The sequence below is a fragment of the Heptranchias perlo genome, unplaced genomic scaffold (assembly GCF_035084215.1).
Source record: "Heptranchias perlo isolate sHepPer1 unplaced genomic scaffold, sHepPer1.hap1 HAP1_SCAFFOLD_65, whole genome shotgun sequence".
NCBI classification, from domain to species: Eukaryota; Metazoa; Chordata; class Chondrichthyes; order Hexanchiformes; family Hexanchidae; genus Heptranchias; species Heptranchias perlo.
The window spans coordinates 1261505-1279092 of record NW_027139677.1 but is presented as its reverse complement, the minus strand read 5'-3'; the positions used below and the strand labels follow the sequence as shown (position 1 = coordinate 1279092).

At 42.8% G+C, this 17588-nt stretch overlaps 2 protein-coding genes across 2 annotated transcripts in view; both read right to left on the bottom strand.

The window, feature by feature from the left end:
- LOC137318114 (beta-1,3-galactosyl-O-glycosyl-glycoprotein beta-1,6-N-acetylglucosaminyltransferase 3-like) overlaps positions 1–11399 on the bottom strand; it is a 32303-nt gene extending 20904 nt beyond the window's left edge. The window contains exons 1-4 of the mRNA XM_067981089.1: positions 11338–11399; positions 7639–7809; positions 747–914; positions 499–574 (exon numbers count right to left, since the gene is read on the bottom strand). Of these exons, the coding sequence (XP_067837190.1) occupies positions 499–574; positions 747–914; positions 7639–7809; positions 11338–11399 (477 nt within the window). The remainder of the gene's footprint in view (positions 1–498; positions 575–746; positions 915–7638; positions 7810–11337) is intronic.
- A 3314-nt stretch (positions 11400–14713) lies between these two features.
- Positions 14714–16511, bottom strand: LOC137318113 (probable G-protein coupled receptor 139). Its single transcript, XM_067981088.1, has 2 exons — positions 16442–16511; positions 14714–15615 (listed from the first exon to the last, which is right to left on the bottom strand). The coding sequence occupies exons 1-2, from the start codon at positions 16509–16511 to the stop codon at positions 14714–14716; spliced, it is 972 nt and encodes a 323-aa protein (XP_067837189.1).
- Between the last annotated feature and the right edge of the window lie 1077 nt (positions 16512–17588).

The following is a 17588-nucleotide window of genomic DNA, read 5'->3' as shown; positions in this document are numbered from 1 at the left end:
CGAAGACTGAGTCCCATCCTGGGCCCTTCCTGTCTGTGCACTTCCCCAGTGAGTCCCACTGCAGCACAGACTGAGACTCACTCTGGGCCCTTCCTGTCTGTACATTTCCCCAGTGAGTCCCACTGCAGCCCAGACTGAGCCCCACCCTGGGCCCTTCCTGTCTGTACATTTACCCACTGTGTCCCACTGCAGCCCAGACTGAGCCCCACCCTCGGCCCTTCCTCTCTCCACATTTACCCATTGCCCCATTGGAGAACATTCAGCCCCGGATATCCTGCAGAATCAGCGCTGGGGACCTCGGTGACTGAGTCTCGTGACCCTGTTGCTTGGCCTCATGACGTCACAACGGGAGATGGCGCTCGCTCAGCTCGAGCTGGAAACCGTTCAACGGCCGTTCGGATTTAAACCTGGAGCGCGGCCATTTAAAGGGGAGGGACAGAAAATCGGCCAAATAATGAGACCATTAATGTTCATAAATTGAAACGATGACAAGTCCACTTTCAGTCCGCGTCTTGTGTCCTGCAGCGACTTGAGCTGATTCTTTCCGTTTGAACTGAACTGATTCTTCTCCAGCCTGAAACAGATTAAAGATTAAACAGGAAATAAGCAGATTGAACAATAGTGTAAATAACAGGGAGACTGGGCTTAATATTTCAATAATAATTACAGACAAATATCACCCATGATAGTGACTGAATCCCATCTACATTTTATTTATTACATTAAACTTTAACACAAACACTGACCGGATCCATTCCAGACTCCTGCAGGTCAGTATGAGGCTGCGGAGAGCGGGGACAGATCGGTCTGTGAAGGAGTTTAACCCGAGGGACAGACCCGTCAATGACCGGTTTGTACTGAGAGCGGAAACCAGATCCTCCGTACAAGGATCTGTGAAACCGTTACAATGCAGCCTGGGGATCAGAGAGACAGAGACAGAGATATAACAGGAATCATAGTAAATAGCCAGTGTTTATTAATAACACTATTACTGATACTAATAATAATTTACAGTGTTTATTAATAATACTATTACTGATACGAATAGTAATGGACAGTGTTTATTAATAACACTACTACTGATAGTAATAATAATGTACAGTGCTTTAATAACACTATTACTGATACTAGTAATAGTGTACAGTGTTTATTAATTAAACTATTACTGACACTAATAATAATATACAGTGTTTATTAATAATACTATTACTGATACTAACAATAATGTCCAGTGTTTATTAATAATACTATTACTGACACTAAAATAATATAGTGTTGATTAATATCACTATTATTGATACTAATAATAATGTATATTGTTTATTGATAAAATTATGACTGACACTAATAATAATGTACAGAGTTTATTAATAAAACAATTACTCACACCAATAATAATTTACAGTCTTTATTAATAATACTATCACTGACACTAATAACAATGTACAGTGTTTATTAATAACACTACAACTGATACTAATAATAATGTACAGTGTTTATTAATAACACGATTACTGATACTAATAATAATGTACAGTGTTTATTAATAACACTATTACTGACAGTAATAACAATATAGTGTTTATTAATGACATTATGAATGATACTAATAAAATGTACAGTGTTTATTAATAATAATATTATTATTGACTAATAATATACGGTGTTTATTAGTAAGACTATTACTGATACTAATAATAATGTACAGTGTTTATTAATCACACTATCAATGACACTAATAATAATGTAGTGTTTATTTATAACACTATCATTGATACTAATAAAATGTACAGAGCTTATTAATAAAATTATTAATGACACTAATAATAATGTAGTTTTTATTAACAATACTGTTACTGTCACTAGTAATAACATACAGTGTTTATTAATAACATTGTACAGTGATATTAATAACACTATTACTTACACTAAAATTAATGTACCGTGATTATTAAAAACACTGTAACTTACACTGATATTATTGAACCGTGTGAGACATTCAAGAACGACGACAACTTCCAATTATACTAGGCGTTCAATGTAGTAAAACAACCCCAGGTGGGTCACGGGAGAGTTATCAGGCAACATTTGACACCGAGCCACCTAAAGAGATATTAGGACAAGAGGTAGTTTTAAGGAGAGTCTTTAAGGAGGAGAAAGAGGTACACAGGTTTAGGAGGGAATTCCCGAGCTTACGGTCTGGACTGCTGAAGGCCCGGCTGCAGTGGTGGAGGTGAGGAAAATGTGGACGCAAAAGCGGCAAGAATTGAAGGAGCGCGGAGATCTCGGAGGATTCTACAGAGATACGGATGGGTGAGGCCATGCAGTGCAGATGAGAATTTTAAATTTGAGGCTTTCACGGACCAGGGGCTAATGTTGGTCCGCAAACACAGGGGTGATGGGAGAACGGGACTTGGTGCGAGTTCGGATATGGACAGCAGAGTTTTGGATGAGCTCAAGTTGACGGAGAGCATTGGAATAGCCGATTCTGGAAATAACAAAAGCGTGGTTGTAGGTTTCAGCAGCAGATGGGTTTAGGCAGGGGCAGAGACGGACATTATTCCACAGGATGGAGTAGGCGGTCTTGGTGATGGATTTTGAGTTGAAAGCTCAGCTCAGTGTCAAATAGGCCCTTGACGTTGCGAACAGTCTGGTTCAGCCAATGATAGACCCCAGGGAAGGGCATGGAGTCGGTGTCTGGGGAACGGATTTAATGGTGGGGCCGAAGGCAATGGGTTCAGTCTTCACAATATTTAGTTGGAGGAAAATTCTGCTCATCCATTGCTGATTGTAGGACAAGCAGTGTAATAAATCAGAGGCAGTGGAGGGGTCGACAGAGGTGGGGCTGAGGTAGAGCTGGGTGTCGTCAGCGTACATACTCTCCACTTGCCTGGATGAGTGCAGCTCCAACAACACTCAAGAAGCTCGACACCATCCAAGATAAAGCAGCCCGCTTGATTGGCAACCCATCCACCACCCTAAACATTCACTCCCTTCACCACCGGCGCACTGTGGCTGCAGTGTGCACCATCCACAGGATGCACTGCAGCAACTCGCCAAGGCTTCTTCGACAGCACCTCCCAAACCCGCGACCTCTACCACCTAGAAGGACAAGAGCAGCAGGCGCATGGGAACAACACCACCTGCACGTTCCCCTCCAAGTCACACACCATCCCGACTTGGAAATATATCGCCGTTCCTTCATTGTCGCTGGGTCAAAATCCTGGAACTCCCTTCCTAACAGCACTGTGGGAGAACGGTCACCACACGGACTGCAGCGGTTCAAGAAGGCGGCTCACCACCACCTTCTCGAGGGCAATTAGGGATGGGCAATAAATGCTGGCCTTGCCAGCGACGCCCACATCCCGTGAACGAATAAAAAAAAACATGTGGAACCTGACGGTATGTTTTCGGATGATGTCATCGAGGGGCAGCATGTAGATGAGAAATTGGAGGAGCTCAAGGATAGATCCTTGGGGGACTCCTGAGGTAAAAGTGCGGGAGCGTGAAGAGAAGCCGTTGCTGGTGATTCTCTGGATACGACTGGATAGAAAAGAATGGAACCCAGGCGAGGGCAGTCCCACCCAGCTGGACGATTGAGGAGAGGGGTTGAAGGAGGATGGTGTGGTCAACCATTTCAAAGGCTGCAGAGAGGTCGGGAAGGATGAGGAGTGATAATTTACCATCGTCACAATCACATAAGCTGTCATTTGTGACTTTGATAAGGGCCTTTTCAGTATCGGGGCGGAAACCTGATTGGAAGGATTCAAACATGGAGTTGCGGGAAAGATCGACACCGATTTGAGAGGCGACAACACAATCAATGACTTTGGAGAGGAAAGGGAGGTTGGAGATGGACAGTAGTTTGCAAGGACAGAGGGATCAAGGGTGGATTTTTTGCCTGGTTCAATTCCATTCTCTCCAGTTATAACCAGAGAATCTCCTGCAATGGCATCTATTCCCACTCCTGCAATGTTACCTCTGGTGTCCTCGAAGGATGTATCCTTGTCCCCCTCCTATTTCTCATCTACAAGCTGCCACTCAACGATAACATCCGAAAACACAAAGTCAGGTTCCACATGTACACTGACGACACCCAGCTCTACCTCACCCTCGACCCCTCCACTGTCTCTCATTTCTCACATTGCTTTTCCGACGTCCAGCACTGAATGAGCAAAAATGTCGTCCAACTAAATATTGGGAGGACTGAAGCCATTGTCTTTGGTCCCTGCTGTAAACGCTGTTCCCCAGCCGCCGACTACATACCTCTCCCTGGCTACTGTCTTAGGCTGGACCAGGCCGGTCGCCTCTTTGGCGTTCTATTTGACCTTGAGAAGAGCTTCCGACCAAACATCCGCTCCATCACAAAGAACCCCTGCTTCCCCCCCAAGTAACATTGCCCGTTTCCACCCCTGCCTCAGTTCATCTGCTGCTGAAACACTGATCCATGTTTTGTTACCTCCAGACTCCACTATTCCAATAGTTTCCTGGCTGTCCTCCTATCTTCCACCCTCATAAACTAGAGTTCATCCAAAACTCTGCTGTCCGTATCCTAACTCGCACCAAGTCCCGTTCTCACATCACCCCCTATGCTCGGTGACCTGCAATGGCTCCCGATCCTGGAACATCTCGACTTTAAATGTCTCATCCTTGTTTTAAAATCCTTCCATGGCCTCGCCCCGACCTATCTCCGTAACTTCTTCAGCCCTACAAATCTCCGATATTTCTGCATTCCTCCAATTCTTGCCTCTTGCGCATCTCTGACTTTAATCGCTCCACAACTGGAGGCCTCACCTTCAGCTGCCTCGGCCCGAAGCTCTGGAATTCCCTCCCTAAACCTCTCCTCTTCCCTACCTCTCCCTCCTGCATTAAGACGCTCCTCAAAACCTACGTCTTTGACCGAGCTTTTGGTCACCGGTCCTAATATTTCCTTATGTAGCTCGGTGAGAATTTTTGTTTGATAATCGCTCCTGTGAAGCACCTTGGGACGTTTTCCTGCGTTAAAGGCGCTATATAAATGCAAATTGTCCGTCTTGTTGTTGTAAGGGTGGAGGAGACAGGGGCGAAGGGTTTAAATAGTTGGTTTATAGTGAAGAGAAGTCGATGTTATAAGAACATAAGAACATAAGAAATTGGAGCAGGAGTAGGCCAATCGGCCCCTCGAGCCTGCTCCGCCATTCAATAAGGTCATGGCTGATCTGATCCCAACCATAAATCTAAAGAACACAAGAAGTAGGAGCAGGAACCGGCCACACAGCCCCTGGGCCCCCTCCGCCACCCACAGGGCATTGACCGATCCGAACTCAGCTTCATGTCCAATTTCCTGCCCGCTCCCCATAACCCTAATTCCCTTTACTTCTAGGAAACTGTCTATTTCTGTTTTAAATTTATCTAATGATGTAGCTTCCACAGCTTTCTGGGGCAGCAAATTCCACAGACCTACCACCCTCTGAGTGAAGAAGTTTCTCCTCATCTCAGTTTTGAAAGAGCAGCCCCTTAGTCTAAGATTATGCCCCCTAGTTCTAGTTTCACCCATCTTTGGGAACATCCTTACTGCATCCACCCGATCAAGCCCCTTCACAATCTTATATGTTTCAATAAGATCGCCTCTCATTCTTCTGAACGCCAATGAGTAGAGTCCCAATCTACTCAACCTCTCCTCATATGTCCGCCCCCTCATCCCCGGGATTAACCGAGTGAACCTTCTTTGTACTGCCTCGAGAGCAAGTATGTCTTTTCTTAAGTATGGAGACCAAAACTGTATGCAGTATTCCAGGTGCGGTCTCAACAATACCCTATATAACTGCAGCAATACCTCCCTGTTTTTATATTCTATCCCCCTAGCAATAAAAGCCAACATTCCGTTGGCTTTCTTGATCACCTGCTGCACCTGCAGACCAACTTTTTAATTTTCTTGCACTAGGACCCCAGATCCCTTTGTACTGCAGTACTTTCTAGTCTCTCGCCATTAAGAAAATAACTTGCTCTCTGATTTTTCCTGCCAAAGTGCATAACCTCACATTTTCCAATATTATATTGCATCTGCCAAATCTCCGCCCACTCACCCAGCTTGTCTATATCCCCCTGCAGGTTTTTTATGTCCTCCTCACTCTCGACTTTCCCTCCCATCTTTGTATCATCTGCAAATTTTGATATGTTGCACTCGGTCCCCTCCTCCAAATCTTTAATATAGATTGTAAAAAGTTGGGGACCCAGCACCGACCCCTGTGGAACACCACTGGTTACTGTTTGCCAGTCCGAAAATGAACCATTTATCCCAACTCTCTGCTTCCTGTTCGATAACCAATCCTCCACCCATGCCAGAATGTTACCTCCAATCCCGTGATTTTTTATCTTAAGTAATAATCTTTTATGTGGCACCTTGTCGAATGCCTTCTGGAAGTCTAAATACACTACGTTCACTGGTTCCCCTTTATCCACCCCTTTATCTTTGCATTCCGTGATGATCCTGGAGTTGTGAGGAGTTCTGGCAGAGGAGAGCGGGACTCGACAGTGTTTAATGCGATCCAGCCAGAATGGCTGAAACAGTTGTCCGGAATAAGCGTTCAAGTCTTTGGCCCTTGGACAAGGGAGCGTTGATGGTGGTGGGGAGCACAGGGAACAGCCAGGGTCAGAGAGAGTAATGGTTTTAACGGGGACAACGTCATCACAGGTGGAGGTGAGGATGCGATTGAGCAGATTGGCAGCAGCAGAAATATCGTGGTGGCTGGAGGGCCAAAGGTCTAAGTTCAGAATCTGAAAGTGTCGTTGCTAGTGACTTGGGGAAAAGCTTTTTCCAGTGATGGATGCAGAAGGAATTGAGGTTTGGGAGAGAGGAGGGTTTGTGAGTGGTGAGGGACACAAGGAAGCGACCAGAGATCGCTAAACATTTATAAAACACTGGTAGACCTCAGCTGGAGTATTGTTTTCAATTCTGGGCACCGCACTTTAAGACGGAAGTCAAGACCTTAGAGAGGGTGCAGAGGAGATTTCCTAAAATAGTACCAGGGTTGAGGGACTTCAGTTATGTGGAGAGACCGGACAAGCTTGGATTGTTCCCCCTAGAACAGAGGAGGTCAAGTGGAGATTTAATAGAGGTGTTGAAAATCATGAACGGTTTTGATCGAGTAAATAAGGAGAAACTGTTCCCAGTGGCAGAAGAATCAGTAACCAGAGGACACAGATTTAAGGTGATTGGCAAAAGAGCCAGAGCCGACACGAGGAAACATGTTTTTACACAGCGAGGTGTAATAATCTGCAATGCATTGACCGAAAGAATGGTGGAAGCAGATACAATGGAAAATTTGAAAAGGGAATTGGACAAATACTTGAAGGGAAAACAAAATACAGGGCGATCGGGAAAGAGCAGGGAGTACGATTAATTCGATAGCTCTTTCCAAGAACTGGCACAGGCACAATGGGCCGAATCGCCTCCTCCTGTGTTTTACCGATGATGATACTGTGGCCTTATCTGTGATTGAAACGATGGGAATGGGGAGGCCATGCGAGATGGGAAGGTCGAGGGGCGGCCGTGAATCGGGGTAGGAGAGTTGATATGGAGGGAGAAGTTATGTCAGATACGACGGCAGAGAATTCAGATCAGATCCACTCATTCAAAACACGCAGTCTGGTACCTACTCCAATTTCTGCATTTTACAATCCGGGTTCTTCAGAGCCGCAGATAATAGTTTCACTCCTGAGTTTCCCAGTTTATTTTTACCCATGTTCAGAACCGTTAGTGACAGGTTTGTATTGAGAGCGGAGCAGATATCCTTGACAAAGGAATCTGCAAGATCGTTATCATACAGACTGGGGATCAGAGAGAGAGAGAGAGAGAAATGACAGATATTAGCGTAAATCAAAGCGTAGATTAATTCATAATAATGCCGATATTAACAATAATAAGCAGTGTTAATTGATAATACTACTGCTGATAATAATAATGCAGAGAGTTTATTGATGACATTATTGCTGAAATTATTAATAATGTACAGTGTTTACTGATAACATTCTTTCTAATACTAATAATAATGTGCAGTGTTTATTAATAACACTATTAATGATATTAATAATGTGCAGTGTTTATTAATAACACTATTACTGATACTAATAATAATGTGCAGTGTTTATTAATAACACTATTAATGATATTAATAATGTGCAGTGTTTATTAATAACACTATTACTGATACTAATAATAATGTGCAGTGTTTATTAATAACACTATTAATGATATTAATAATGTGCAGTGTTTATTAATAACACTATTACTGATACTAATAATAATGTGCAGTGTTTATTAATAACACTATTAATGATATTAATAATGTGCAGTGTTTATTAATAACACTATTACTGATACTAATAATAATGTGCAGTGTTTATTAATAACACTATTAATGATATTAATAGTAATGTGCAGTGTTTATTAATAACACTATTGCTGATACTAATAATAATGTGCAGTGTTTATTAATAACACTATTACTGATACTAATTATAATGTGCAGTGTTTATCATTAACTCTATTACTGATGCTATTTTTTTATTCGTTCATGGGATGTGGGCGTCGCTGGCGAGGCCGTCATTTATTGCCCATTCCTAATTGCCCTTGAGAAGGCGGTGGTGAGCCGCCTTCTTCAATCGCTGCAGTCCGTCTGGTCACGGTTCTCCCACAGTGCTTTTCGGAACGGAGTTCCAGGATTTTGACTCAGCGACGATGAAGGACCGGCGATATATTTCCAAGTCGGGATGGTGCGTGACTTGGAGGGGAGCGTGCAGGTGGTGTTGATCCCATGTGCCTGCTGCTCTTGTCCTTCTCGGTGGTAAAGGTCGCGGGTATGGAATGTGCTGTTGAAGAAGCCTTGGCGAGTTGCTGCGGTGCATCCTGTGGATGGTACACACTGCAGCCACTGTGCGCCGGTGGTGAAGGGAGTGAATGTTAAGGGTGGTGGTTGGGGTGCCAATCCAGCGGGCTGATTTACCTTGGATGGTGTCGAGCTTCTTGAGTGTTGTTCGAGCTGCACTCATCCAAGCACGTGGAGAGTATTCCATCACACTCCTAACTTGTACCTTATAGATGGTGGAAAGGCTTTGGGGAGTCTGGAAGTGAGTCACTCGCCGCAGAATACCCAGCCTCTGACATGCTCTCGTAGCCACAGTATTTATATGGCTGGTCCAGTTATTGTTCTGGTCAATGGTGATCCCCAGGATGTTGATGGTGGGGGATTCGGCGATGGTAATGCCGTTGAATGTCAAGGGGAGGTGGTTAGACTCTCTCTTGTTGGAGATGGTCATTGCCTGGCACTTATCTGGCGCGAATGTTACTTGCCACTTATGAGCTCAAGCCTGGATATTGTCCAGGTCTTGCTGCATGCGGGCTCGGACTGCTTCATTATCTGAGTGGTTGCGAATGGAACTAATAATAATGTACATTGTTTATTAATAACACTACTACTGATACTAATAGCAATATAGTGTTTATTAAAAACACTATTACTGATACTAATAATAATGTACAGTGTTAGACATCCAATTATTATAAACACAATCTCACACAGTCTGATACTTACCCCAGTCTCTGAATTAAAGAGGGGAAATTAGAGGGACAATGCAACTGTTATATTAAGAATAGAGGAGAGGGGAATTTAAGAAAATATAGTAACTGTTTAATTAGAAATGGGAGCAGCGGAACGCAGTAAACATTAATGTAGAAGTAGGGGTCAGGGGAATACTTTGCTTTCCAATTTATCGTTGATTCCTTGCACATCGCTTTCTCACGGTTATAACTGGTTGCAGATGCTACGCTGACTGATGGAATGTAAATCTCAGCCTGATGCCGGACTCCTATCTTAAATACTGTTGGCCGTCTGAATGCAGTTAAATGAGAATATGCCTATTACACAGAAGTGCCCGCAACTCATCACCACTTCCTCCCAAAGCTGGACGCTAGCCGGATTGGCAGAGCCTGGGATACACGAGGACCTGTAACTATGTGAAGTTGGCTTTTGGAGAATCTCAGGTTGTTGTCGAAGGTTAAATAGTGACGGATAAACTGGGCACTTAGTCACAATTAGTAAATTAAGTACAATATAATTAAAGTATAAAGGTTATCGTTAGTATAAGGTTTTAGACAAGGCTCTTTCAAATTGAAGTGAGGTGTCATAGGTTTATTGAACACACAGAACATCCAATAGTGCTTAAACCTACAATTAAAACATAGTGATTAGAACGACAGCTGTTGGTTGGGGATCAAACTTGTTCCAGTTCTGAGCTTATTCTCTTCGGCCTTTACGAATAAGAATTCTCATCACAACTTGCCACTTTTTATACATTTTCTGACTCACTGTGCGTGTCAATTTACACAATTCTGCATTTCATAGTCATATAACAGTTACAATACAAATCCACACATGGAGAATTGAATTGACTTTTCCTTTATCCTCTACCTAAACTTTTCCGCCTTCTACCACTCTCTCCTCCTTTAAGACGCTCCTTCAAACCTACATCTTTGACCAAGCTTTTGCTCACCTGTCCTAATACCTCCGAATGTGACTCGGTGATAAACTTTGTTTGCCAACGCTCCTGTGAAGCGCCTTGTGCCGTTTTATTATATTAAAGGCGCGATATTATTGCATGTTGTTGCTGATGTTTTTGATGTTGTTTTTCAAGAACGATATTTTCCCTTACCTAACAACCTCTTTCCCAGTTCGTCTCACTCCGAAAATTCACTTAGTTCGTTATCTTTTCAACAACTTCACTCTTGATCTATTTAATTGCAATTCGACGAAGTGAAATCTATAAATATAAGTCTGCCTTTCTTTCTGTATTATTTGTGCGAATTAAAATGAATGAAGAATGCCCAGTTTATTTCCATTTGCAGAACTACCTACTTTCCCACACTGTTAACAAATCATTAATGTTCTCTGAAATTGATCAATCAGCATGTAATTGCATGTGTTTAATTAAATCTCTGACTACTTTATCCTGAAACTGACCATTGCTGCAGGGTCAGCCCTGGCCCAACAGCCCAGTGGGACTTGAAATTGACTTTTACTTCGATGCTTCTCAGGCAAAGGCTAAATATTAAGAATACTACAATATTAATTTAAACCAATACAGTAAAACATTATCAGATCTCATGACAGTCTGATTCACCTTTTCATAGAGCACACTCTTTGTTGACGTTACTGTATTTAAGGTCAACAGTGAACAATATCTCATCATCATTTATCCATCTCGATCTATTGTATTGCGCGGGTCTCTGCCTACTGATTTTACATATGTGTCCAGAGCCTCATTACCCATTTCATGTAGTGTTGTTATCAGGAGACTGACCATGCCTTGGATCCGTTCTTCAGTGCATTTTCATCATGCATGTCGAAAGCTGGCTGTTTCATGTGTAACACGTCACTTCTGTACACAGCGATATCCCAGGATCATGCAGCACGAGACATCCGATACAAGCCATTCCTGCCCTTTCTGGATCTCTCTCAATAGATCGTGGGGCCTGGAGGTGTTTGATTAGAATGTCCCCCTGCACGGTCCCGATGTTTCGGGTAGTGGCTAAACATCAAATGTATTTTTCCCATATAAGCAAGGACTCAACTATCTCGAAGAGAAAGATAACAATTAACTATCTTACCGACTTTCCTGACTTTCACTGGACTGCATATTGATATCTATTAGCGAGTCGTGTCCGGGTGATTTAGTTTAAGAAGGGATGCTGCAGGATTGATAGAAACAGACTGCTTCCATTCGTTGAGGGATCAAGAACTAACGGCCAAAGGTGAATGAATACATTGAAGAGATTTAGAACTGAGGGTCGGAGAAACCTATACATGGAGATTCGGGAGGTTGCCGAATTCATGGAAGCAGAAATTCGATCAATATACAAGATTAAATTGGATAGTTAGATAAGGAAAAATAGGTTGAAGGGATGTCGAGGTAGAGTGGGTAAAGTAATTGGAACTATTTTCTCAGTTGGAAGGAAAACGCCAACAAGGACTGGTTGGGTCGATTGACTTGTTCCCCTTGTATAATATTCCAATATTTTGATGGTCAGTTGACACTTCAAGTAAATATCTGCAAACTAAGATGCCTAACGTCGGATTGACGAGTTAACTTCCAATTGCCTCCAACTAACTTATCAGGAGGGCCGGGACGGGTTCAATTTGGCCAGGAAACAATGGGGGGAGGCTGGCGGAGTCTGTTGGGGAGACCAGCGGCTGCAATATTCACAACAAAATTACAGACGAATTACAAATGACCACGATTGTAACACATTTTGATTTCTACATTACAGAAAACTTTATCTATTGATTAATCTGACACGCCTCAGACAGTTAACGCTGACGCCCCCTTCACTGCTGAATCTCAATCATGAATGTTCTCTTTGAATCTTAAGCGGAAATTCCGCTGTTTCCGGAATAAATGATTCTGTTCACCCGCAGAAAGCAGCAGACATCAAAAGCATGGCACAAAATGGAAGAAATGTTTTCTGATACCTGTTCATTTTCACAAGGACAATCCGTTTTCTTCATAAACGAAATAAGCCAATTCTAAATTGTACATGGACAGCAATGGGTTAATAAATGACAGCCAACATAAAATTGTTGAAGGCAAATCTTGTCTGATAAGCTTGATTTAGTTCTTCCATGAAATAATAGAGATACGGGTGGAACGGTTGACGTTGTGTACATGGACTTTCAAAAAGGCTTGTAATGAAGTCTCACAAAATTGACTTGTTAGCAAAATTAAAGTCTATGGGATTATTTGGGCAATTGTACCATGGATACGAATTTGACTAAGATACAGAAAGCAAACATTGATGAACGGTTGTTTTTTTTTCATGGGTCAATCATACGACGATTGATCTTTTCGATATATATTAATGACCTGGTCTTGGGCATGCAGGTTATAATGTCAAAGTTTGCAGATGACACGAAACTCGGAAATCTATGAAACAGTGACTAAGGGATAGAAGGCAAAGAGCAGTGGTGAACAGATGTTTTTCTGACTGGAGAGAGGTATGCAGCGGGGTCCCCCAGTGGTCGGTATTGGGGCCATTGCATTGTTGTTATATATAAATAACCTGGACTTGGGTATAGAGACTACAATCTCGAAGTTTGTGGATGATACAAAACTTGGCAACGGAGTTAATGGTGAGCAGAATAGTAGGAGACCTCAGGAGGACAAAGGCTGACTCGTGAAATGGGCAGACACATGGCAGGTACACCTTAATGAGGATAAGTTTGAAGTGATGCACTTTGGGAGGCATAACGTGGAGAAGCGGTATTATATAAACTGTACAATTTTGAGGGGAGGGACCTGCAACAGCAGAGGGCCCTGAGGTTGCATGTTCAGAAATCTCATGAATATGGCAGGGCAAGTTGATAAGGTGGTTACGAAAGCGTATGGGATACTTGACTTTGTAAATGGGGACATTGAATACAAAAACAAGGAATTCATGCTAAGCCTTCATAAATCACTGGTTAGGTCGCAGCTGGAGTATTTTGTACAATTCTGGGCACCACACTTTAGGAAGGATAGCAAGGCCTTGGGGAGCGTACAGAGAAGGTATCCCAGGATGATATCAGAGATGAAGGATTTCACCTATATGGAGAGATTGGAGAAGCTGGGATTGTTCTCCTTAGAGCAGAGAAGGTTAAGGGGAGACCGAATAAGAAAGAAAGATACGAAAGACTTGCATTTATGTCTTGCTTTTCATGAACTCGGGACGTCCCAAATCACAGGAACGATGGGCCGTATGGCCTCCTCCTGTCCTTTAAGATTCTCCGTTTCTGTGATTCTAATGATAGTGGCAATCTTCGAGAGGGCATTGATAGACTGGTGAAATGGGCAGACACGTGACCGAAATAATTTAATGCAGAGAATTCTGAGGGGATGTATTTTGGAAGGAAGAATGAGGGGTGGCAATATAAACTGAATGGCACAATTTTAAATGGCGTGCAGGAATAGAGATAACTGGGGCTTTACGTACACAAATCTTTGAAGATTGCGGGACAAGTTGATGAGGCTGTTAAAAAAAATCACTCGGCACCTTGGACTTTATAAAAAGAGGCATAGATTACAAAAACAAGGAAGTTCTGCTGAACCTTTATAAATTTCTCGTTAGGCCTCAGCTGGGGTATTCTGTCCAATTCTGGGCACCACACTATAGGAAGGATGTCACGGCCTTCGAGAGGGTGCAGAGGCGATTTATTTGAATGCTACCAGGGATGAGGGACTTCAGTTATGTGGGGATACTGGAGAAGCTGTGATTGTTCTACTTAGAACAGAGTAGGTGGAGGCGGGATTTAAGAGAGGTGTTCAAAATGATGATGGGTTTGAAAGGGTTTATTGGCAGAAACTGGATTCAATGGCAGAAGGATTCATAACCAGAGGACACCGATTTAAGAACATTTGCAAAAGAAGCAGTTGGGAGATGAGGATTTTTTGAAGCAGCGAGTTGTTCTGATCTGGAATGCACTGCTTGAAAGGGTGGCGGATGGAGATTCAATCGTAACTTTCAAAAGGCATTTGGATAAATACTTGAAAAGTAAAAAAATGAAGAGAAGTTGGGAAAGAACATAGGAGTGGAATTAATTGGATCGGTCTTTCAAGAACAGGCACAGTCACGATGGATTGCAAGATTCTATAATTCTATATTTGAGCTTTAGTTAGGAGAGGAAGCTTGGGTTAGATTTTTCATTCATTTAACCAATGTCAGAATAAACGTCCAAGGAAATGTCATCATCTTCTTCAGTTCTTCCCTGAATTTAGTTTGGGTAGCTGCATAAATACACGTGTTTGTGCAGGAACTCAAATACATGAGCAGATATCCGGTTTCAGTGCTGATAAACGCAGGGGTTCCATAATCGCCTAGATAATGCACGGTGTTTGTCAATTTGGTAGCTAAAAAGCTCACTGCAGCTGTCAGCCACAACAGTATAAAACAGCCCGAAACCGTGAAGAGTAAAACGATTGATTTCCTTCTGTTCTCCATCTCTGGATCGCTCTGATTCTCAGTGCTGTGACCGCGGATTCCCCTCCGGGCTCTACTGGCTACGACAATACGTCTGACTGTCGAACAATTAAACAGTAATATCAAAGCAAAAGGAAGCCATGGAATTAAAATACTTTGTAACCAAGAGTAGACGACGCCTGCAGGCTTTGAAAAAAAGTCCACTCTGGAGCGGCAACCCCAGTGAACATTGTTAATTATTCGTTCAGGTTCATATGCAAAGCAAAAGGGGATGTCCTTTAAACAGAACAGGGCAGTGACGGTTGTTAAAACCGCAGACGCAGTTCTCACTGTGCAATATTTTGTTTTAAACTTATGACAACATATAGCTACAAATCGGTCAAATGTGAACACGACTGTGAACCACACCGAAATATCCAGCGTAGCAGGATTCATGTAAAGAATGAACTTACAAACGGCAGTGTAGGACAGGAATGAATATGGAAAGTGATAACTGAAAATGTGATACACTATTACATGGAAGATGATGACCAGTAGATCTGCTGTTGCCATGGCCACCATGTAGACAGAAATACATTTGGAAAGGCCGCAATTTCCTCTCGAGAGAATCACGATTGTCACCAGGTTCGCTGTAAGAAAGAGGAACAAGAGGAAATTACCGGGGACACTCAGATAAATCTCAGAGCATATTGTGGAGAAATATTTAGATGTGTCCCTGCGTAAGCTTTGAGCACAGATTATTTTTTATTAATATAGGCGAACATTGACAACAGTTTGTTTAAAAGGAAGCAATCATTGAACAATAGAGGGACTAAAACCGCCGTCCTTCCAGTATCCTTCAGTCAGACATCGTCAAGTACTAAATATCATTTCATAGCAATTACTGGAAAAATATGAATTCAAATAAAACATTCCGCTGAGGCAAATGCATTCAATTCAGGTCGAGACTGAGTTTTTTCTATTTATATTCGCCCCGGGGGAGCTGCTCGGTACCAGAGCGGGAGCTAGTGGAACAGCGAAGGTTTTTTTGCAGCCGAGGGGAGGAGAGCAGCTCCGTGAAAGAAATTATTTCTGAAATTATCTTTCAAAGGCCCTTGTTGGGTGCAGGTGGCTGCAGACCGAGGAATTATCAAATTAAACTGGACCGGGAACAAAGGTACAAATAAAATGGTGTCCATGGACACTAAGCAACACGTTTTAATAATCGATGTATTGTTAATTGGGCCGGGGAATCAGTCTCGCCCTCCCTCGGTATGATGAAGAAAGTTGATCGCTCGTTGCCCACAATCTATCGACCAGAACAGCGCCTCGCCGGCCTTGAGGACCGGTAAGATTCCTGCTGATATTCACCAACTTATCCCGATAAGTGACTCTACAATGAGAACAATCTCGGAATCTGTTTCATTAACAGTGAGACAGTCAACAGCTATTAAACATCAGGACTCATTGACTTACCGGGAACACCAAAGGCCGCGAGAATAGGGTAGTAGGTATCTTTTATCTGTAAAATTATTGGCAGTTCCATTTTATAGAATAATGGGTGAATTCTGTCCGGCTTTACAGTTCCGATTGGAGTGTATCTGAGATCCGTAAATATTCCCCCTTTATGGAAGAATCGGTGTCCGGTGAGAAAATCAGGTTACACAATAATTGGCATTTGTTACAGTCACTTAACAAACAAGGCACGATTTTCCCTTCTGTCCGTTGGGAAGTCATTGGGGAAATTGTACACATCAGTCTGTGAAACTCCGTCGAATAAAAACAATGAGCAGAAAGGAATCCAAGAGAAAATGACCTGTGCGCATGCTCAGTGATACCTAAAGTGAGCATCCCTTCCAGACTCGACGTTCGGTTCTTGAGGCATCCAATAATTCGGTGAAGTCTTCGATCATTCATTGCATATTGCAATTTGTTTTGTACCCTGATGATGACTGGTGATGACTCGGCTCTAATATTACTGGTGATGATCGTACTGTAACATTACTGATGGTGACCCCACCCTAACATTACTGATGGTGACACTACAATAACATTACTGATGGACCCTCCACTCTAACGTTAATGGTGATGACCCTCAACTAACATTACAGGTGGTGACCCTACTCTAACATTACTGATGGTGATCTTACTCTAACATTACTGGTGGTGATCCCACAATAAGATTACTGGTTATGAGACTACTCTCACATTACTGATTGTGACCCCACCTTTACATTACTGGTGGTGACCCTACTCTAACATTACTGAAGGTGACCTTACTCTAACATTATTGGTGGTGACCCGACCGTGACATTGGTGATGGCGACCCTGCTGTAACATTACTGATGGCGTCCTTACTCCAACATTACTGGTGGTGAACCGACAGTAACACTAGTGGTGTTGACCCTACTCTAACATTACTGGTGGTGACCCTACTCTAACATTACTGGTGGTGACAGTACTCTAACATTAATGGTGGTGACGCTCCTCCAACATTATTGATATGAACATACGAACATACGAATTAGGAGCTGGAGTATGCCATTCGGCCCCTCGAGCCTGCTCTGCCATATGATAAGATCATGGCAGATCTGATTGTGATCTCAAACCTACTTTCCCGACG

What these genes read in the sequence shown, in the direction of transcription:
- LOC137318113 (XM_067981088.1), bottom strand. Translation starts at nt 16,511, where the DNA reads ATGGAACTGCCAATAATTTTACAGATAAAAGATACCTACTACCCTATT. An exon ending in CGCGGCCTTTGGTGTTCCCG is followed by an intron (nt 15,616 to 16,441) that starts GTAAGTCAATGA and finishes TCTTTCTTACAG; the next exon opens with CGAACCTGGTGACAATCGTG.